Here is a 22,764-nt window from a genome sequence, read left to right as displayed (position 1 = left end):
CAAAACAGAATTACCCTAAAATTTAGTGGCGTAAAACAGTTTGTTATTTTGCTTTCAAATTCTGTGAGTTAGCAATTCTGACAGGGCACAGCAGGGATGGCTTCTCTGTTCTATGGTGTCTCAGACCTCAGTTGAAACATTAGGGCCTGAAATCTGAAGGTGGTTTACTCACATGTCTAGTAGCTGATACTGGTTGTCAGCTGGAGTTTTCAGTTGCTCTCTACATGGGCCCTTCCATGTTGTCTCTCTAGTATAGACTTCTATACAGCAGATTGGCTAAGTTTCAAAGCTGATGTTCCTAGAAAAAGAATGCTAGCCAGGCAGAGGCTGTTTGCTCTTTTACGACCTACCCTCAGAATCACATAACTTCCTTTAAACTCTGTTGTTCAAAACAGCCATGGCCCCTGCCCAGATTCAAGGGGAGGGAACATAGACCCCACTTCTCAGTGGAGGACTAACATTGTAAGAACATGTGAAATGATGTGTACACGTTGATGCAGCCTTTGATACGTATTGATTGTCTTGTCTTTGGAAAACACATTCTGCTCATCGTTATATTTGATTTTCAAATTAACCTGTGAAATAGATGAGGCAGATCACTTTACTGATGGAGAAATTACTCAAAGTACTAGTGTGGTAGCAAGTGTCTTATAGTTAAACTAGAGAGATCAACCACACAAATTAACCAATAAAGTCTCAGATCCCTCCCACTAGGCTGGGATGTTTCATCTGTTTTGAAAAATATATACATATGATACTATTACAGATATAGGATTAAAGATGTATAAAATATCAAATCAGCATTTTGAGTGGATATGCCAACAAGTACTTAAATTTTCTTTTCATTGGGAAATGCCACTGGATATTAATCTACCTCGTGAGTTTAGAAAAGGATTGACACACTGCAGCTGGTGGGCCAAATTCAGTCAACCCTGTTTTTGTAGAACAAATAAACATAAATAGCAAAATAAAACAAAGTTTCGTTGGAACACAGACACAGTCATTCATTCATTCATTCATGGTGTTATCTATGACTAGTTCTTGCACTGCCATAGCTGAGTTGACTAGATGTACAGAAACCATATAGCCACAAAAGCCTAACATAATTATCTGGCCCTTTGCATAAAGTTTGCAGAACCTTGGTCTAAAAGATCAATCAGTTGCAGTCAATCTGAAATTTCCCCTACCTGAAGCTGTGGCTTTGTCCAATTTAGGTATTCAACAGATATATGAAAACTGTCAGAAGTGAGGGAAAGACAGAGAAACAGCTTAAGGCTTGCCCTCAGACGAGTTCATAGTATTGTTGAGGAGTCAGATTTACATAGTACAGTGTCATGAACAGTACTGTTTTACAACTGTGCACAACTTTCTCGAAGAAAGTTGTGGCTAATGATTGAGATCTTATTTATTTATTTTTTGTCAGCGAAAGCTTCCTAAAAGACCCATACTGATTAGATTCTTGAAAATAAGTAGGATATTACAAGGTGAAGAAGTGGAAACAGAACCTTAAATATAGGGGAGACTATAAGCAAAAGTGTGTTTGAGTAGGGCTTTTATACTTCAGGGTATTACAGGAATTCCTTATAGCTGCAGGAATTGAGGAAGTAATGAGAAGTAGCCTTGGCAGTGAGCATTTAAGCCACTGAGGCAGGAAAAGACTTGAGAGCTCTTCAAAAGAATTATGAAAATATATTAATTGGTTGTGAGAATGGTGAAGAATATGGAATGTAGATCAGTAGGATGACTGATCTGGGCAACTAGCTTGTCAGAGAAATGGTGCCATTTTACTGAGATACTGAATACCTTAGAAAGAATAATAGGTTTAAGAAAAAACTAAGTTTCACTGTTGCAGATTTTGAACTTGCAATGCTTATTCAACACCTAAATGTGATGTTGAGTGGACTGTTGGCTTTGGAAGCCTGACATTCAAGAAAAAATATTTGAGAGTTTTCAATAAATGCTTACCTGAAGCCATGGATAAATATGCAGTAATAAATAGAAGGCATGTAAAACTAAGAGAGAGCCAAAAACAGAACTGTGGGAAACAATAGCATTTAAGAGATGCAGAGAAGAGAAAAGAAAAGGAAGACAAGCTTTTGGATGGGGTAGTTGAAGCAGAACAATTTTGAATACCTTTGCATTTGGTAATTTTGGGCAAATTTTGTGGAATAGTAGGAGCAGAAACCAGGCTATATTAATGAGTTTGGGGAGTTAGGAAAAAATAATAGAAACCAAGCTGTAGTAACAATTCAGAAATGACAGAACGTAGGAAGAGCAATTAGGACCATAGGGCTTAAATATACCTAAAGGTTGAGGTATTGATGAAATGAAGTATCTGTGAAGACAGAGAAGATAGAATCCAAAGAGCAAGTAGAGGGATTGTCCTTAGACAAATGGAGGTATACCACATTCACTGATACGTAAAAAAGAATGGATGAGGGAAGAGAATACTGCTGAAAGCTTGCTTTTGTCAGCCATTCTGATTGATTAAATCATCTCTGATTAAACGTAATGATTTATATAAAGTAACCATAGTAATCTGTTTTATGTAGGAAGTATTGCCCCTTACTTTATGAGTGAGGAAATCAAAGCTTGGAGATGATAGTTTGCCCAGGGTCACACATCTTGTAAGTGGTGGCACTATTACCTAAAATCAAAAGCTTGAATTCTGGCATGCTCTTGCCTACACCATCCCCTTTCCCGTCCTTCTTCTGCTGAATGTGACTGTAGATAAACCCTACAGTTAATCTTACTCCATAGACCCATATGAACAGATGTTGAGTTCTTAAAATGAAACTAAAATTATTTTTTCTTACAAGAAAATTCCTTTTTAAAACAATAAATCTTTAAGAAAATATTATGTAATAAACATCATGAACAATGATATATCTTGTCTTGTTAATCCGTGTTTTAGCTAAGCTGAAAGATGATAGATGTTTAAGAAAAAAAGCTTGTAGGGGAGGTGGGAGAAACCAGACTATTGTGTAAGGTTGCAGAGTTTAAAAAAGAATTTATTGCTGGTTGTGGTGGCTCATGCCTGTAATCCCAACACTTTGGGAGGCTGAGGAGGTGGGTGGATCACGAGGTCAAGAGATCAAGACCACCCTGGCCAACATGGTGAAACCCCGTCTCTACTAAAAATACAAAAATTAGCTAGGCGTGGTGACGTGCGCCTGTAATCCCCGCTACTCAGGAGGCTGAGACAAGAGAATCGCTTGAACCCAGGAGTCAGAGGTTGCAGTGAGCCGAGATTGCACCACTGCCCTCCAGCCTGGTGACAGCAAGACTCCCATTTCAAAAAAAAATTAGATTAAATTAAAATTTAAAAGAATTTATCTCCAAAAGAAACATTTCAGTAACTTGTCTTCAATGTTAGTTTTTGACAACCCCATGTTCTCTTTTTGGGAAACTTTGTAATATAAATATGGAATTGTGTTTTATTTCCCCATTTTTTATTTTCAGGTTTCTGCTTTTGGGGCAGAGTTTTCATCAGAGGCATGCAGAGAGTTAGGCTTTTCTAGCAACTTGCTCTGCAGCTCTTGTGATCTTCTTGGACAGTTCAACCTGCTTCAGCTGGATCCTGATTGCAGAGCATGCTGTCAGGAGGAAGCACAATTTGAAACCAAAAAGGTACTGTTTTCTAGTATATTCCTTCCGTTGGATGGTTTAGTTGAGATAAGGTAAAATGTAAGTTGCTTAATCAATTTAAGTGTAAAGAAGCCTCTGGCTTTTACACTTTTTAGTAAAACTCAACTGATTTCTTGTCTGGCCTATTAGATCAATCAAAGCAAATATGAAGGAAAAGTGTGGTTGCGTACCAGGATCCCATTCCACCATGATTGTCAAGCAAAGGGGAAGTAGAATCCCTATAACATGCTTGGATCTTATAGTTCTCCAGTCTTCCTAACTTCTGGCCAAATTAAGCAAAAAAATAATAGGTGCCTTTATTCATTTGTAGTAAGAACCCAGTGTTGGATGAAACTTGAAATGAAAGTAAAGCACATAATACCTGGCACTTAATTGTCTACAATAAATTATAACGTTAAATCTGGTTAAAAAGTGTATGGACTGTTACTTTACACACCTATTGCTAGTAATTGGAGACACCTACCCTCACCTTTAACATCTGAAAACAGAAGGATAGGTAGTCCAGTCTCTCCAGGTAAACCTACTGTGTTTAAAACCTGCTGTTCAAACAAATTAATAGTGAACTTGCTCATCTTTTAAATATTTTCATCAAAACCCTTCGATCCATTTAAATTATAAAGTAGACTGTAAAGATCATTTGTGATATCCAATTAAAATTAAATTGGTAAGATGCCTGTGTTTGTGGTGAGAAAAAAATGTTAGCATGTTTCTGTTGTTTCCTTCTAAATACTGTCTTTGACTTGTACATGCTGAATTCTATTTGAAGTACTACGGTTTGTAAAGCATTCAGACATAATGATATGTTATTATTATTGGTAGTAAAGGTTTATTTTTAACAGTAAGTACATTTTCGGAATTCTAAAAGAAAAACAAGCAGGCAAGCTTTGAAATGTTAGTATGCAGCCAAAATTTAACCCTTATTTTCTCCATATCTGAACCTGAAATTCCAAGTATCTCAAAAATGGCTTGCAAAGCCTTACATGTTTTTCACTTTACTGATTCACATACACCAGTAAAACATTTTAATGTTTAGAAGATTTCTTTATGTGTAAGTTAGTCTTTTTATTGCACGTAAATAAAATCTAAAGTTTTTTAAACTTGATTTTAAATAGATTTAAGACATACAACTTAACAGTTTAGTAGACCTTTTGCTGCCCCTCTGTTCTTTTTGCTAAGGTATTCACATGGGACAAGTTGCTGAATAAATCTGTATGAGTCATCCTTTCCTTATCTTTAAGCTATTCTGTGGGTTGTACTATTACTCAACCAACATTCTTTTTCACTGAAACACCACACTCAGAAGGACTAAAGAACAAGGGGCGTTTTATAATAAACAGTGTTTACCATATGCACCCCCTTGTGATTAGGGTAAATTGAGAGGTCTGCTCTTTGATAACAGATCTGCTGAAACTGTAAACCAAATGCTTGTAAAAGCTGTTTTTACTTACTGCCTTTTCTTAGTAGTTCTTCACAATACCCCAGTTTTTTGGTATAAGTTTATTAGAACCAAACTTGCACCATGCACTTCTAAAATTAATTATATTCCTACTCAGTTTTCATTATTAATGGAGTTATATGTTGTATCTTGACACATTTCAGCAGTTGCGGCTCAGCAATAACAGTAGATCTACCGGTTAATATATGCCCAACTAATTACAAGCTGGAGTGATTATCGTATCTAAGTACAAGTAAGCCTGTCTTAATGCATCTTTTACACTGAATCCAGTGTTTTTTACTTTGCTCCTAGCTCCTAATCTCTAAGATGTAGTTTTTATTAGCATTGACTAGCACTCTTGCACAAAACTGGTGAATTTTTTTTATTTTTTTCAGTAAGACTAGTGAAACCAAAACAGCAAAAAACACTTAAAAAATACTACTGGAAGTATAAAAGTATGGCATGTTGGGGCAATCCTCCCATTTAGATGCAAACCACATGCAAGTATAGAAATAGTGCTAGATTTAATCTATGCAGTATTGTTCTCTGGATTTTTGGTACACGATCGTGGATGATACAACATACATACTTTCCTGTGACACTCAACTCTGGCTTAAGGCTTAATTTAAAATCACCGTTTAATTTAGTTGTCAATAAAAGTAAAAGTCTAATATGTAGACCAGTGCCTTACATTAAAAATACTTAAGTCTGGGCAACGCGGTGAAATCCCGTCTCTACAAAAAATACAAAAACTAGCCAGGTGTGGTGGTGTATGCCTATAGTCCCAGCTACTCAGGAGGCTTAGGTGGAAGGATAGCTTGAGCCTGGGAGGCGGAGGTTACAGTGAGCTGAGGTCATGCCACTGCACTCCAGCCTGAGCAGGACAGGGAGACCGTGTCTCATAAAAAATGTATATATTTAAACATAGCTCTGTGCGTGTGGAAATCATTGTGAGTATAAATTCTTTAAAAAGTCAGGTTGGGTGCAGTGGCTCATTCCTGTAATCTCAGCACTTTGGGAGGCCGAGGCTGGCGGATCACGAGGTCAGGAGATTGAGACCATCCTGGCTAACACCGTGAAACCCCATCTCTACTAAAAATAGAAAAAATTAGCTGGGTGTGGTGGCACGCACCTGTAGTCCCAGCTACTCAGGAGAATCACTTGAACCCGGGAAGCAGAGGTTACCATGAGCCAAGATGGCACCACTGCACTCCAACCTGGGCAACAGAGCAAGATTCTGTCTCAAAAAAAAAAGAAGAAGAGAAAGTTGTAGTTTATATAGAATGCTTTAGCTATTTGTATATAATTTTAAAATGTTACTAGGACATTCATTTTTGGTTCTTAATTAGTTGGATGCTTTATATAGGTCTGTCCAAGGATGAGACTCATTTTTACCAATGGTCACTTTTTTAACAAAGTGAATTTATCCTTTGGTAGCCAGAAGCATAAAATTTTTGTTATAAAGTATTCCCAATAAAAGCAGAAAATGACTTTGAAACCCCTTGTCATTCTGCTGATTGATATTCCACTATTTTTATTTGGTCTCCCTCCCCTTGAGTTTTGATCATAAAAGACCTACTCAGCATCTCAAATACAAGCTAGAATGAGATTTTTGGTAAGTTATTTTACTACTGTTTTAAATAGCTTTGCTTACAACCCAGGTATAGTTTACACACATTGGTAAGGATGTTGACTTATTGTAAAAATCATAACTAATTTGTAACTTGAAGAAAATGTAAACTAATGAAACAAAAAATACTTAAATTTTAGTAGTTTTTATACAGTTAGTATTTAGTAAGGAATATAAGTGACTATAGCTTTATATATTGAATCTTAAGATAGAAGGGTAAAGATACCCAGTCTAGTTGAGTATAACTCTTCCCGTTGATCTTGTATTTGAACTTCCTTGTCCAACATTTTAGCTGGTTTAGGGAAAGTAGTTAATCTTTTGACTCTTGGACTCCACAGTTGAGCAGCAACCTGGGAGGAAGGAGCAGCTAAAAATCGGAGACTGACAGGCTCTTGCAGCCTCTTTTTTGCTTTTGCTTATTCTTTGTCTCGCTACTGGCTTTTAAAAAATATTTTTGACAAGGATTGCTATTTGTCCTAGTTGGATCACTAACCAGTTATTAGCTAGTGTTGTGGAATAACGCAAGAACCTATGAGCTGCACAGTAGCTGTGTAGAATGGTATATTGGAAAGCAGACAGATGAAGCAGTTCTCAGGTAAAGAGCAGAGGTAGATACTAGGTAAGCAGTCCCCTAGATATTTTATATCCTTATTCCTCAATTACTAGAGTAAACCACCTCTACATTAGATGATTTAGAAGATTTAGCTCAGCTTTCCCATCTTCTTAGACTTCTCCCCAACCTTACATACCACCACTATCACTCCCAGGTTATGTTAGCTACACTTTTGTATTCCCAAAGCACTTAGGGGTACTTTGATTTACACTATATCATATCTGTTGTTTTGCTTTTCTTTCTCTCCCAAAAAGTAACTCTCCTTGATTTTACTCCCCACCACCAATACGGAGTTTCGCTCTTGTTGACCAGGTTGGAGTGCAATGGTGCAATCTCGGCTCACTGCAGCTTCCACCTCCTGGGTTCAAGCAGTTCTGCCTCAGCCTCCTGAGTAGCTGGGATTACAGGAACCAGCCACCACGCCCAGATCATTTTTTGTATTTTTAGTAGAGACGGGGTTTCATCATGTTGGCCAGGCTGGTCTCAAACTCCTGACCTCAGGTGATCCACCCAACTCGGCCTACCAAAGTGCTAGAATTACAGGCTTGAGCCACCACACCCAGCCTGCTGTTTGATTTTTTTAAATGTTTATGAATCTCCAGCCTTTAGCACACAGTATTTCATAAGTTCTTGCCCTTGAATAAGGCTGTTTTTACTAAGAACAAGTTGGAAAAGGTGATTTTTTAAAAGCTATATTGAAAATGTACTTAACTTTGTAGCTACTTGATAAATATATTTTTCATATATTTCACTTATATCCGGAAATCTATTTTTATAAAACTGAAAGAATAAGGAAACTTGTCTCCATGTTGGCAGTTATCCACTGGTAACACTCTTTGGTTATAATTATCTAACTACAAATATAGATCTCCCATTTCTACATTTTACTTACAAGGGTGCCATAAGCATCCCAAATCTATCTAAAAAGAGATCATGTTAATTATTTAGCACAACTTTTTAGTGATTCCAATTTGACCACTCACCTTAATAGATAATTTTTCAAAGTGTACATGACCATGAGATTAAAATTGTTTCCTGGGATTTTCTTGGGATACATATAAATATTTTTCTGTTAGGATTTTTGAACTACTCACTATTTTCTAAGATGTGTGGTATTTTAGTGGGTTAAATAAGTGGGTTATTTTTCTCATCTTTTTATAATCTTGCAAATTCTATGAACTTGAACTTGCTTATGGCTGCTAGGTGCTTTTTTTAATTATTTCCTTACTCAAGGTTCTTCATAACAATGATTTCAGCTGCTTTCAGACATTATTTTAGAACTTTTTTCTCCCTAACTGTATCTGCCCTTCCCCTCCCCCCTTTTTTCTTTGAGACAAAGTTTCGCTCTTGTTGCCCAGGCTGGAATGCAGTGGCAATATCTCAGCTCACTGCAACCTCCGGATTCGAGCAATTCTCCTGTGGGTTCAAGCAGTTCTGCCTCAGCCTCCCGAGCAGCTGGAATTCCAGTTGCCTGCCACCACACCCAGCTAGTTTTTTCTTTTTAGTAGAGACGGGGTTTCACCAAGTTGGACAGGCTGGTCTCAAACTCCTGACCTCAGGTGATCCACTCCCCTCGGCCTCCCAAAGTGCTGGGATTACAGGCGTGAGCCCCCGCGCCCAGCCTATATCCCCCTATTTCTTTAGTTAGTACCTTTTCTTTTTTAGATCTTGGTTTCCCAAGGTCCTTGTAGTTTCTTTCTTCTTCCTTCAAAATATTTTGATTTAATTGGTTTTAGCATTTTTAGTCTTTTGCGTTTATACTTGCCTTATTTCTGAACTACTATTCTTAAGGTCAAGCTGGTACCAAACCGGAGCACCTCTGGAGATAAGAATTCACTTAGTTGAATTACTTATCTTTGTGAAATAATAAACAAATTATTTCTACCTAATTTATTTTTCAGTCTTGATTAAAATACAAAGAAGTTTAGACTAGTGGTTAAGATATACTATAGAATCAGACTGCCTAGATTCAGATATTCTCTACTACTCAGTGAGTGTTCTTGGACAAATTACCTGATTACTGTGTGTCTGTTTTTATAACTATAAATTGGGGATAATTATAGTTCCTGTCTCATAGGGTGATTACGAGGATTAAATAAGTTAATATGCATACATTGCTTAAAATTGTGCCTAGTGTGTAACAAGTAGTAGGTAAATACTTGTTGCAGGTGGTGATGACAGCAGCAGCAGTAATAGTAGTAATAGTGATCGGTTTGCTGATGATAAAAGCAAGAAAGAATAGAAAATTTGGAGAACTCAGAATAGCATGATAATAATTGCTATTGACAACGTAGGGTAAAAGAAAATAGATATGCAATATAAACAATCAGATTTGCCAGTGATAAAAATTTGGAGCAATGTTTTCTATTATTCCACTTTCAAGTTCCTGGATTAGTTGAATCAAGAGGAAATATCTTCTTGCAGAATTAGTATGAAAATTTTTACTATTTATAACTACTTGTGTGAAACAAAATACAGAAATAAACTATGTCAAACATAATCCTAGTTTCAAATTTTTAAGTCCTTTCAATTGACACATTTTAAAGAGGAAAATACTACAAATTTTCCACTTTATAAATGTGTGCCATTTTGATCACATTAAAATGTATGAAAGATTGCATTTGGAGGAAAAAAGGTTGTGCTAATAAAAAAATTTCTCAAGACCATTGTTAAAGTGGAGCTTAATTTTCTCTAGTTTTTTGTTTGTTTGTTTGTTTGTTGTTGTTGTTGTTTTAGAAATAGGGTCTCCCTTTGTTGCCCAGGCTGGAATGTAGTAGTGTAGTCATAGCTCATAGCAGCCTCCAACTCCAGGGCTCAGGTGATGCTCCCACCTCAGCCTCCCAGGTAGCTGGGATTATTGACATGCGTCATCACCTCCAGCTAATTCTGTATTTTTGTAGAGACAAGGTCTCACCATGTTGCCCAAGCTGGTCTTGAACTGCTGGCCTCAAGCTCTCCTCCCCCATGGGCCTCCCAAATCACTGGGATTACAAGCATAAGCCAACACACCCAGTTGTCAAGGTGGAGCTCAATTTTCTGTGACAAACCTAGTCAGAAAATTGAAGGAGACTCATATTTTAAAGTCAGTTTAGAAAAAAAATATTATTTATTGGTTTTCACTATTCAGATGACAGATCAGGAGGAAACAATGATATTTTTTAAATTAGAAGTAACATTATAGCAGAAAATAAATTGAGCTATATGTTTGTAATATAAAAATAATTACTTTATTAGAAAAAGCAAATCAAGCTATCAAACTAATCGCAATTATTTCAAATTTTTCTACTAACATTCTTCTCTTACTTATTTATATGTGTAACCTATCACTTGGTAACAGATTTCAAAGGTTTAAGAAAAATTGGGAAGAGAAAAGCTTAAAAGTAATATTAAAAAAAAAAAAAAGACTTCCAGGTTGAGAAGAGATTTATCTGAGTTTTAAAACATCTTGGTCCCCTTCACAAAATACCAGTAGAAGCATACGCTGCAAATCAGCAAATCATGCCATTACTTTTTCTGGCAAATAATTCAACAGGTCAGGGATTTGATAAAAGCCTTCTGTTTTCTTTTAAAGATCTACTTTTCAGATAATAGGAAAATAATAAAAATCCTTATCTTCAATATTAATCTTATACTAGAATTGAATAAGTGGATCTAAGCAGTGTATAACATAAATTTATGAATATAATTGGATGCCCTCCACTTCCCATTCCATTACCTAGTTGGAACTGGAGTAATTTTAAGTCACCTGCTTTATATAGTAGCATTATCATTTTTTATGTGTATTACACTCTGCCTTGATATTTGCATGCACTCCAACAGGCCAGAGACAGTACAGAAGTAATATTAATTAACATGTATGCCTCATTAGAAGTTTATCTTTCTTTTTATAAGAATTATTGAGAGAGTTTAATTTTCTATTTATTTATTTATGAGACGGAGTCTTGATCTGTCGCCAGGCTGTGTAGTACAGTAGTGCAATCTTGGCTCCCTGCAACCTCTGCCTCCCGGCTTCAAGCGATTCCCCTGCCTCAGCCTCCTAAGTAGCTGGGACTACCGTCCCCGGCTACTTTTTTTTTTTTTTTTTTTAGGCGGAGTCTCGCTCTGTTGCCCAGGCTGGAGTGCAGTGGCCGGATCTCAGCTCACTGCAAGCTCCGCCTCCCGGGTTCACGCCATTCTCCTGCCTCAGCCTCCCGAGTAGCTGGGACTACAGGCGCCCGCCACCTCGCCCGGCTAGTTTTTTTTTTTTTTTTTGTATTTTTAGTAGAGACGGGGTTTCACCGTGTTAGCCAGGATGGTCTCGATCTCCTGACCTCGTGATCCGCCCGTCTCGGCCTCCCAAAGTGCTGGGATTACAGGCTTGAGCCACCGCGCCCGGCCTTTTTTTTTTTAATTTTAGTAGAGACTAAATACACCTCACCATGTTGGCCAGGATGGTCTCAATCTCCTGACTTCGTGATCCACCCACCTCGGGCTCCCAAAGTGCCGGGATTATGGGTGGCGTGAGCCACCATACCCCAGCCGAGAGTTTAATTTTCATCTCAGCTTCTTTACTTACTGACTTTGTGATTGGGCTAGCAATAACCCCAGGATCTTCAGTTTTGTTATAATAATTACATTGCCTTACCTTAGTGTTTGTTTTACACTGGTTATATGCTAAGTGTTTTACCTGCATTATCTATTTAATCCTCACAACAACCCTATAATGTAAATACTATTATCCCTATTTAATAGAAGAGGAAACTAGGGTATAATCTGCCTACGGTTAGCTGGCAATTAGATACCAAAACCTGATTTTATCTCAAGTCTATTTGATTCTAGAGCCCCAAGTTTTTAAACCTCTATGCTATTTTACCTTTTATTTTGAAAATGTTAATAGTAAGACCTGCTTCACAGAGTTACTGTAAGAAGTTGAATGAGTTCCGTATAAAACACTGGGCTAGCTTTCCGAAGGCCCCTTTTGCCATTTATACTTAACAATATTAATAGAATTTCATTACTAGTTTTTATTTAAAGGTACCAAATCCTTATTTCTCAGTTTACCACAGACTTTAATGGCTCCTGTCACTTGGTGTTTTTCAAGAATATGTCCCCAAATTGGGCTTTATTTAAGGCCCAGCGAGATAACATTTTATATAAATCACATAATTTTTCTTAATTCAGATAAAAACGCATCAAAACGTTTAGTTGTTTTCAATTTTCATGGCTATTGTGTAGCTAGTTGCAGAGTAATTCATAAGTCAGCTTAAACAGCATTATTCAAGACAGTGGCAACTTTTAAGCTTCAGGCTGTCAGAAAGAGAATGCTACTGATGTGTAAAACATAGAAGGATGAAATGGAGGTTAAGCTAACTGTGCGTGAAATTGTAGTTGCTAAAGAAATTTCACAGTTGCTTAAAATAGCTTCATTTTTGTTGTGCGTCTGTAAGCATCAGTACATGGACTGATATCTTCAAAGCAAACAAAAATCTAAATGTCTTTAACATATTATTCTAAGTATAATATAAAAGCATTATTCCCAAAGAAGCTTTTTTTAAACATATGAATAATGTTTGGCAACAGTTCACATTCAATGTAAGGATCACTAAGTCTCCTGAGTAGCAGTAATACTAAATAATAACATAGGCCAGTGGCGGTGGCTCATGCCTGTAATCCCAGCACTTTGGGAGGCCCGGGAGGAGCGGATTATCTGAGGTCAGGAGCTTGAGACCAGCCTGGCCAACATGGTGAAACCCTGTCTCTACCAAAAATACAAAAAAATTAGCTGGCCATGGTGGCAGGCTCCTGTAATCTCAGCTACTCCAGAGGCTGAGGCAGGAGAATCGCTTGAACCTGGGAGGCGGAGGTTGCAGTGAACCAAGATCACGCCACTGCACTCCAGCCTGAGCAACAGAGTGAGACTCCATCTCAAGAAAAAAAACTAAATAATAACATAAATGTTTGCTTAATTAAAATAATTAAGTAAAATAATTAAAAAATAAAACCACTAACATTCATTAAGTTGTTATCTGAAAGTACTGTTCCAACCACTTTAAATGAATTAATTTATAGAACTTCACAACAACTCGGTAAATTCCATTATTATCTTTATTTCATAGTTGAGTCTTAGGCATAGAGATCTTACCTAAGGTCATACAGTGAATTAAGTGGCTATCAACGTATGTTTCATGTATTTGTATAACAGAAGTTTGAAAGTTTATTTTATGAAGTTATTTAATTGAACCCAAAATATTATTTAAAATTGTTTATATCTGCTTTTAATATGAAATATAAATGCAGTCAGTTGTTTTACGTAATTACAAATTAGGATCAGATTCTATCTAAACATATTACAATTTTCTGCCACATTTGCAGATTATAATGCTCAAAACGAAAATAAACCCTTAAAGTAATTCAGACTGCCTTACAACTACATTTCCTAGACATAAGCACCTCAGAATCAAAATAAACTTTCCATTTATACACTAAATATTTCTTCCTGGGATAAGATCAAAGAAAAATAAGACTCCTTGTCTTCAAGGAGTAGAAAAAATAGGCATGGAAGCCGGGTGTGGTGGCTCATGCCTGTAATCCCAGCACTTTGGGAGGCTAAGGTGTAACATTTGTCTTGCTTCAGTCAATGTTTATATGGTTTTACCTTTTCAGATTAATGTGATTAGTCTGTTGAGCAAAAAGCCTACTGTTTTACCATTTTGCAATTTTTGCCCTATTAATATAGTATAAGGCAGTGTTCCTCATCCCTGCCTGCCCATTACAATCATTAAAGTACTATTAGTAGTAATTAAAAATACTGATGCATGGATCTCGCCCCCAGATATCCTAATTTAGTTTATCTAGGGTAGGTTTTAGGGATGCGTAATTTTCAAAATATTTCTAGGTGATTCTATTGTACTATCAGGGTTGAGAACTCTCCTCTAAGGTAGTTTGAATTTGAAAGCTTGAGAAAATTTGGAGTGACCATTTTCATTACAATGAATGATATCCCTGAATAGTCCCTGAACTGAAAATTCTATTAAGTAGACATGAAAATGGCTTCACGTACACAACTTGAACTTAACCAATACTGTGGAAGTATTAAGTTTATAATAACAGATGTTATGTGAGCATCTAAAAAATCCAGGCTTTTCGATTTTTTTGGTGACTTTTTGTAGCAACTCTGGAAGGAAGGTAAATAACCCTTTTGTTCAAATAGTAAACTGAAGCTCAATGAATGACTTACCCAAAGGGGGCATACTGCTTGTAAGTGGCCGAGCCAGAACTGTACCACATACATGTTTGATTTCACAACTTGAACTCTTTCACTATACCATGCCGTGTGAAAATTTGATACTTAGTTTGACTCAGCTTAAATAATTAGTTTATCAAGGTTTTCTTAAGGTCATGTTTCTTTAGAGCTGTGGTTATTGTTACCAACAAAAGTACTTGAAGTGCTTCGTACTGGAAAGTGGTAGAGTATTTCTGACTTGGACAGGTTTATAAACTTGTGGTGGTGGTGGTGGTGGTAGTGGTATGATGATGGCACAAGAGTTAACAAATACTGCCCTTTTTTAAGAAATTCAGAAAATTTATGTAATTCACAAGTGTCACCTTTGTTCAGTGTTATAAATGAACTTATTTTGGACTCTAGCTATCTGGTGAGAAACAGCATAGACCAACTTTCTGAACATTATTGTAGCAACTAGTTGGACCTTAATTATAACAAAGATAGCTACAGAAATAGTGTGGCCTTTTTCTACATGTGAAACCTCACTTTAAGCCCTTACTAATCTCAGTACAGGCTGAGTAGCTCTTACCTGGAATTCTTGGGACTAGAAGTGTTTTGGATTTCAGATTTTTTTCAGATTTGGGATGCTCAACATGTAGTACCTGTAATACTTAAAATATTTAAACTGGGAAAACATCAGCTAACCACACAGCTGGAATTTTTCCGAAGACTAATGAATAAAAATCACCTTTTTAAATGGGAAATTAGCATATTTTAAAATCCTGTTGCAACTAAGGCACATTAGTGATAGAGCTGAGGTAGTTAGATATTTCTACTTCCCCTACCCAGAGAACCATATCAGAAGTTTAGGAAAATCTGGCAGTCATAAGTTACATGGAAATAGAGACTCCAAAGGGAAAAGATGCAGTTTGTGTATCGTTCCCATATTTTCCTAATGATTTCTTATATTTCCCTAGTCCTAATACAATAATGGCCTAGAGTTAGATTGTCTATACAAGTAAGACTCTAATTCATATTTTTAAACAGGCCTACCAACTTGCTATTAGAAGTTATATGACTTGCTTCTTTTGATTTTTCTCTTGTAATGGTATTTTTCCCTCAATGTTTGAAGATTAAAATTTTTTTATGCTAGTCACTTTAAAAAGTAAAAATACTGAGGTTGGAACTTGGTTAAATCAAGGAATTTATCTGTCCTTTCGGCATGCACTAGAGAATTTCTACTATTTATAAGTAGCATCTATTTCATTGTGTGTGAATTTGTATGTAGTGCCAAAGATACTTAGGATTATACAGCATTTTAAATTTACTACAATCTGTAGTTAAATTATTTATTCACCATGCAAAACAATATTTTCCTATGAACACCACAAATCATATATATGTGTGTGTGTGCATGTATATGTGTATATATATGTGTATATATGTGTGTGTGTGTATATATATATGCCAGCTAACAACACAGATTAATGCTTTTAGAATTTGACTTTTAATAATGTTCTGCAACTTTGAGTTCCATCCATTTTCTTTTCTTACCCTGGAATGGAACTGCTCTACAAACTTTGTCAAAGGAACTTGAAATATTTTTGAAGTTTTGTCATGAAAAAAGAGACATTTAATTTTGTTAAATGAATAGTTCTCTCCCTTTAGCACACCTGTGTTGAGAAGCTTTGTGTCTGATTCTGGGGGAAATTAAGACATTTCCTGTCTACTGTCAAGTTATAGGCTATTTGATGCACATTATGATGAGAACAAAATTCTATGAAAGTTTATTAGGAAAATCACTACCTGACACTAGGAAATCAACAAAAGTTTTTTTGAAAAAGGTCACATCTGAGCTGCCTGCTCATTAAAGAGTATGTTTCTAATATTTTTGGTTAATCAGTTGATATTTTGTGGTGCAGAGACAAGCTTCCCATGAGTGGGTTATGGATGTGCTAAGATACTGAGTCCTTGAGCCCTTGAGACAACCAAGTGGGGCCTGGGGTAAGCAGGGCTCCCAGGCTAGTCTTGCCCAGTTAAAAGCTGCTTCATCCTTTTACTCCAGTGCTCCGTACAATCATTATCATTTCCCACAGTATCATGTATAAAGAAACAGTGGTGTAGAGAAATACTATTAGGTAAGGTAGTAGAATCTCCACCAAGAATTTCTAAAGGATTATAAGCAAAAGATAGCTGTAATAACCAAATCTAAATATGGCCTTATATGCTTTTAATTATAGTAAAATGTATATAAAATTCACTATTTTAACCATTTTTAAGTGTATAGTGCTATGGTATTAAGTACATTCACATTGTTGTACATCCGTGTTATCCATCTTTCCCCGGAGTCTTCCCAAACTGAAATTTTATACCCATGAAACAATGGCTCCCTATTCCTTGCCCCCACTGACAACTACCATTCTACTTTCTATATCTGAATTTTTGACTACTCTGGTTACCTCATTTAAACATTTGTCCTTTTATGACTGCCTTATTTCACTTAGCAAGATGTCATGTTGTAATAAGATTCGTTTATGTTGTAATATGTGTCAGAATTTTTTTTTTTTTTTCCTTGGGAGAAGTCTCGCTCTTGTCCCTCAGGTTTGAGTGCAATGGCTTTATCTCAGCTCACTGCAACCTCCGCCTCCTGGGTTCAAACGATTCTCCTGCCTCTGCCTCCCAAGTAGCTGGGTTTAAGGCACCTGCCACCATGCCCGGCTAATTTTTGTATTTTTTAGTAGAGATGGGGTTTCACCATGTTGGCCAGGCTGGTCTCAAACTCCTGACCTCAGATGATCCGCCCGCCTCGGCCTCCCAGATTGCTGGGATTATAGGCATGAGCCACTGTACCCGGTCAGATTTTCCTTTCTTTTAAAAGCTGAATAATGCTTTGTTTTATGTATGTACCATATTTTGTTTTTCCATTCACCTGTTAATGAACACATGAGTGGGAAAACACCTTTTGGCTATTGTGAATAATGTTGCTATGAACATGGATGTATAAATATCTGTTTGATGCCTTGCTTTCGCTTCTTTTGAGTATATACCCAGAAGTAGAATTGCAGATCATATGGCAATTCCATTTTTAAGTTTTTGAAAAACTGCAATTCCATTTTCTATAGCCACTGGACCACTTCTCATTCCCAATAGCAGTGTACAAGGGTTCCAATTTCTCCACATCCTCATCTCTTTTTTTTTTTTTTTAAATAATACCTATCCCAGTGGTGTGAAGTGGGATCTCATTGTGGTTTTGATATGCATTTCCCTAATCTCCAGTAATGTTGACCATCGCTTCATTAGCTTATTGGTAATATGGCCTTATATTTTTCAATATTTTTTTTTCTGGAGTTCTAACCAAGATTAGCCAAATCTTTTTCAAAAGAAACTTATTGCATAGAAATAAGGGTGGTTTTTTTTTTTTTTTAGACAGAGTCTTGCTATGTTGCCAGGCTGGAGTGCAGTGGCGTGATCTCGGCTCACTGCAACCTCTGCCTCCCGGGTTCAAGCGATTCTTCTGCCGCAGCCCCATGAGTAGCTGGGACTACAGGCGCCTGCCACCACACCCAGCTAATTTTTGTATTTTTAGTAGAGACAGGGTTTCACCATGTTGGCCAGGATGTTCTCAATCTCTTGACCTCGTGATCTGCCCGGCTCACCCTCCCTAAGAGCTGCAATTACAGGCATGAGCCACCATGCCAGCCAAATTAACCTATTCTTAAAGTTTTATTGCTGCAGTGAACCTTAGAGATCATCAGAATTCTTAATCTGAAATCCACCATTGGTTTCAGAGTCCATGAACAGCCTGCATTAATGCAAAATTCTGTCAGATTCTCAGAAGGGTCAGTGACTCACCAAAAACATAAGAATTGATTTAGCCCAAAGTCATCAAACTGTTAAGAATCATTATCTTTTTAGGTCACATTAAGGTGGTTTTTAAATCACTACTTTGTGCCTTTCTGTATTTTCCAAACTATTTTAAATAAACATGCATAGGGCATGTTTTTTTTTTAATTAAATAAATTAAATTTAAAAATCAAATTCAATTAAATTTTAGAACCTGAAAAAGTAAAGTCCATCTTTCTTGAACCTCCATAAAAAACAAATCTAAAAGCCAAGAAGAAATGGATATGATATGTTCTTAAAATTGCCAGCCTTCTCTTATGGTCACAGCATTTCCAAGTATATTCCTGCCCTATAAAAAGAATAGTCAGGCTCCGCAACTACAAAAAAAGTGATGTTTACCATTGAATCCATTTCAGCTGAATTCATTGCAATAAAATATTTGCATTTGAGTTTTTTATAATGAGCTTTTACTATAAAGTGAATGTGCAGGTTCTGTAGAAAAGAGATATTTACCATTGAATCCATTTCAGCTAAATTTCATTAAAGGAAAATATTTGCATTTGAGTTCTTTATAATGAGATTTTACTGCTTATAATATCTCTACATAGTACTTTCTATAACAGTTGTTTTAATTTTAAAACTTTGATCACTTTAAAGCAACCAGAAAGAATTTTTATTAAGTAACTATCTTGGATGATATATACCTATATTCAGTTTATCACCCTAAAAAAAAAGTAGGAAATATTTAGTATTTTGTAGAGCTTCCTAGGATATCTTACCTATTTAAAGTTTATTGTTAAATTTCCGTATCTACTTCAGTCTTTTTGAGTAGGTTTAAGAGTAATTGAAGTAGGCTGGAAATTCCTCTATCATTTATTATACTTGGGCCTCCATCTTCTCTTCTGTTAGACCGGAACTGCTAGCTAACCAGCTTTGACATTTCTTTGATCTATATATCTGCTAACTGTATAACTGTATAACTATGTATCTATATATCTGCTAACTGTAGTGTTTATACTGTGAAAATTTATATTTATTTTATAAGTACATTTTTAATTTATACCAATTTTTAAAATTCCTGTTTTTCCTTTTGTAGCTGTATGCAGGAGCCATTCTTGAAGTTTGTGGATGAAAATTGGGAAGGTTCCCTCAAGTCCAAGGTATATAAAATTTACTCCAGTAAGCTGTTCAGCCATTTAAAATCAACATTTTATGTGAATTGTTTTCATTATATATTCCCAGGAATAAGAATTTTTAGGATTATTAGTCAGGCGAGGTGGTGGGCACCTGTAGTCCCAACTACTCGGGAGGCTGAGGCAGGAGAATGGCGTAAACCCAGGAGGCGGAGTTTGCAGTGAGCTGAGATCCGGCCACTGCACTCCAGCCTGGGCAACAGAGCGAGACTCCGTCTCAAAAAAAAAAAAGAATTTTTAGGATTATACTTTCTCAACAATATATGCATTTTTTTCACATTTGTTTTCATGGAGGTGGTTTGTTAAAGTAATTGGTGAATGCTATGTTACTTTAAGTGAACACAATATATGAAATTTAGAGGCCAGCCATGGTGGCTCACGCCTGTAATCCTAGCACTTTGGGAGGCCAAGGCAGGTGGATCACAAGGTCAGGAGTTTGAGACCAGCCTGGCCAAGATGATGAAACCCTGTCTCTACTACAAATACAAAAATTAGCTGGGCGCAGTGGCGGATGCCTACAATCCTAGCTATTCAGGAGGCAGAGGCAGAAGAATCACTTGAACCCGGGAGGCAGAGGTTGCAGTGAGCCAAGATCACGCCACTGCACTCCAGCCTGGGCAACAGAGCAAGACTTTGTCTCTAAAAAAGAGAAAAATTTAGATTTAAAATACAACACATGAAGGAGTTATTTTCTTAAAAGAAGAGCCTTTCCTTTGCCAGGTGTGAATTTTGCAAGAGCCTTTCCTTTACCAGATGTAAGTGTAATTTCTTTAAGTAGCACACCATTGTAGTGTATTTTAAATGTCAATTGATTTATGTGGAACAATTGCATTAAGAGTAGACCTGTACAAAATAACAAATCACCAAGGAAAGAAGTAATTGCCAAAGAATTTGAAATACAAAAGAGAGAAAGTCATATATATATCTCTTTACAGGGAATTTTAAGGATAAACATGTTAAAGGATAATTGTGAAGGTATATTCTTTGGGTTGACATCAGACAATAATGAGGAGCTTTGCATTACCAAGAAAGGCTTGAACTAAGGCTTTTGTCTTCTGTCCTTGCATGTCACTTTGAAAATCAGTTTTATGAAACTGAACTTGTCTGAAGGTAATAATGCTTTCTCTCTTTTTTTAAAATACATACATAAGTATTTAATTTACATACCTCATTCTACCTCGATTTTTGCTGACATTCCCCTGATTTCTTGCCTTATTTAGTTAATAGCAAGAGAATTTTTTGGATTTAATATTTTATAAAATTGTCTGCATTAGCACATGCTTTTTATTGCTGACCTAGAATTGTTTATAATAAAATATTGATCATTTGGCACAGATACGTAATATAGAAGTTTGACGTGGGACACTTAATGAGGCCCAAAGCAGATACATATCTAATCAAAAACAGTCTTTGTTAGAGTAACACATTCTAATATAGCAAAGAAGATACTACTTTTGCTTGAGGAAAAAATTTCTTACTCTGGTTTTTTTTTTTTTTTTTTTTTTTGCCTCAAACGCTTAAACTCAGAATTGTACCACAGTTGTTTTGGCTTTTTTGTATCCATTCTCTGAATGATAGTGTGAGCATTCTTATTTCTAGAAAGGTTTAGCAATTGATTTTTAGCTGCATTGATTATACTTGTTTTATTAAAAACAACATTTTATAACTTAGATTTTTGTGAGAATCACGAGTAACTTCGATACTATGATTAGCCTTCCTAGTTATGATATCAGATTTTATTATCTACGGTAATACGTATTTCTTATGTAAATTATCAAACCTTAGGGTACATATATCATACTGTCTTTTCCTTTTGAAAACAATTGAATTTTAATGCTGTATATAAATATTTAATTATCTACTTGCTTAAAATAAAAATGATTAATTCCATAATGTGTAACTGTATTTAATATTGTTATATATAATATCAGTATTTTCTGAGCCCGTGAAAAGTTGTTATAATTGTGATAAAACCATTATTAAATTCCCACCCTCAGAATTTCCATCTTAAAGATATTCTGAAATGTATTTCAGAATATCTTTAAGATATTCTGTATCTCCATGCCAATTTTTGCTATAAAGCAGTAATTACAAATACCAAACTAACTTTCATGTCGTCACTGCCTCATATTTTCTCTCTCTCTCTTTTTTTTTTTTTTTCTCTGAAACAGAGTTTCACTGTTGCCCACGCTGGAGCGTAGTGGTGCAATTTCAGCTCACTGCAACCTCCATCTCCTGGGTTCAAGTGATTCTCCTGCCTCAGCCTCCTGAGTAGCTGGGACTACAGGTGCATGCCACCACACATGCCTAATTTTTTTTATATTTAGTAGAGACAGGGTTTTGCCACATTGGCCAGGCTGGTCTCAAATTCCTGACCTCAGGTGATCCGCCTGCCTTGGCCTCCCAATGCTGGGATTACAAGCATGAGCCACCGCACCCAGCCACTGCTTCATATTTTTTATCTTCAGCATCAAGTAGCTTCTGGGATTATCATGATAATCTTCATTATTCTCTAGCTTATAATACATTGTCAATTTTTTTTTTTTTTTTTTTTTTGAGACGGAGTCTCGCAGTCGCCCAGGCTGGAGTGCAGTGGCCGGATCTCAGCTCACTGCAAGCTCCGCCTCCCGGGTTTACGCCATTCTCCTGCCTCAGCCTCCCAAGTAGCTGGGACTACAGGCGCCTGCCAACTCGCCCGGCTAATTTTTTCTATTTTTTAGTAGAGACGGGGTTTCGCCGTGTTAGCCAGGATGGTCTCGATCTCCTGACCTCGCGATCCACCCGTCTCGGCCTCCCAAAGTGCTGGGATTACAGGCTTGAGCCACCGCGCCCGGCCACATTGTCAATTTTTAAGATCACTTAATTTAAATTAGCCATTTCATGAAACAAGAGTAAATTAATGTTAAATTATTTCAGAAAGAGGAAGAATTTAAATTTTGGTATGTTTTACCCACATTAAACCACTCAGAGTTGTGTAAAAAAAATCCCAGATCATATTTCGTAGTCAATTCCAAATATGCCTTCTAAAATACCTTTTTTTCCTTATTCTAGTTGCTTAAGTATAGAAGCCTGTCTATAATAATTTCTCATAGTTGATTCTAGTATTCTGTCACTTCACTTGTGGTGACATCCTAAGTAATCATGTTTTTTTTTTCTCTCGCTTGAGTCTTCTGTGTTAAGAATGTGGCTGTCTCTCAGAAA

The 22,764-nt window shown here is 36.4% G+C and overlaps 1 protein-coding gene across 1 annotated transcript in view; it reads left to right on the top strand.

The window, feature by feature from the left end:
* Positions 1-22,764, top strand: part of SELENOF (selenoprotein F) — a 45,453-nt gene that overhangs the window by 7,594 nt on the left and 15,095 nt on the right. The window contains exons 2-3 of the mRNA XM_033225485.1: positions 3,463-3,630; positions 19,467-19,530. Coding sequence (XP_033081376.1) covers positions 3,463-3,630; positions 19,467-19,530 — 232 coding nt within the window. The remainder of the gene's footprint in view (positions 1-3,462; positions 3,631-19,466; positions 19,531-22,764) is intronic.

Source organism: Trachypithecus francoisi, unplaced genomic scaffold (assembly GCF_009764315.1).
Source record: "Trachypithecus francoisi isolate TF-2019V2 unplaced genomic scaffold, Tfra_2.0 Lachesis_group12, whole genome shotgun sequence".
NCBI classification, from domain to species: domain Eukaryota; kingdom Metazoa; phylum Chordata; class Mammalia; order Primates; family Cercopithecidae; genus Trachypithecus; species Trachypithecus francoisi.
Note: the sequence above shows the minus strand (reverse complement) of the source record. Positions and strands in the feature narration are given on the sequence as shown.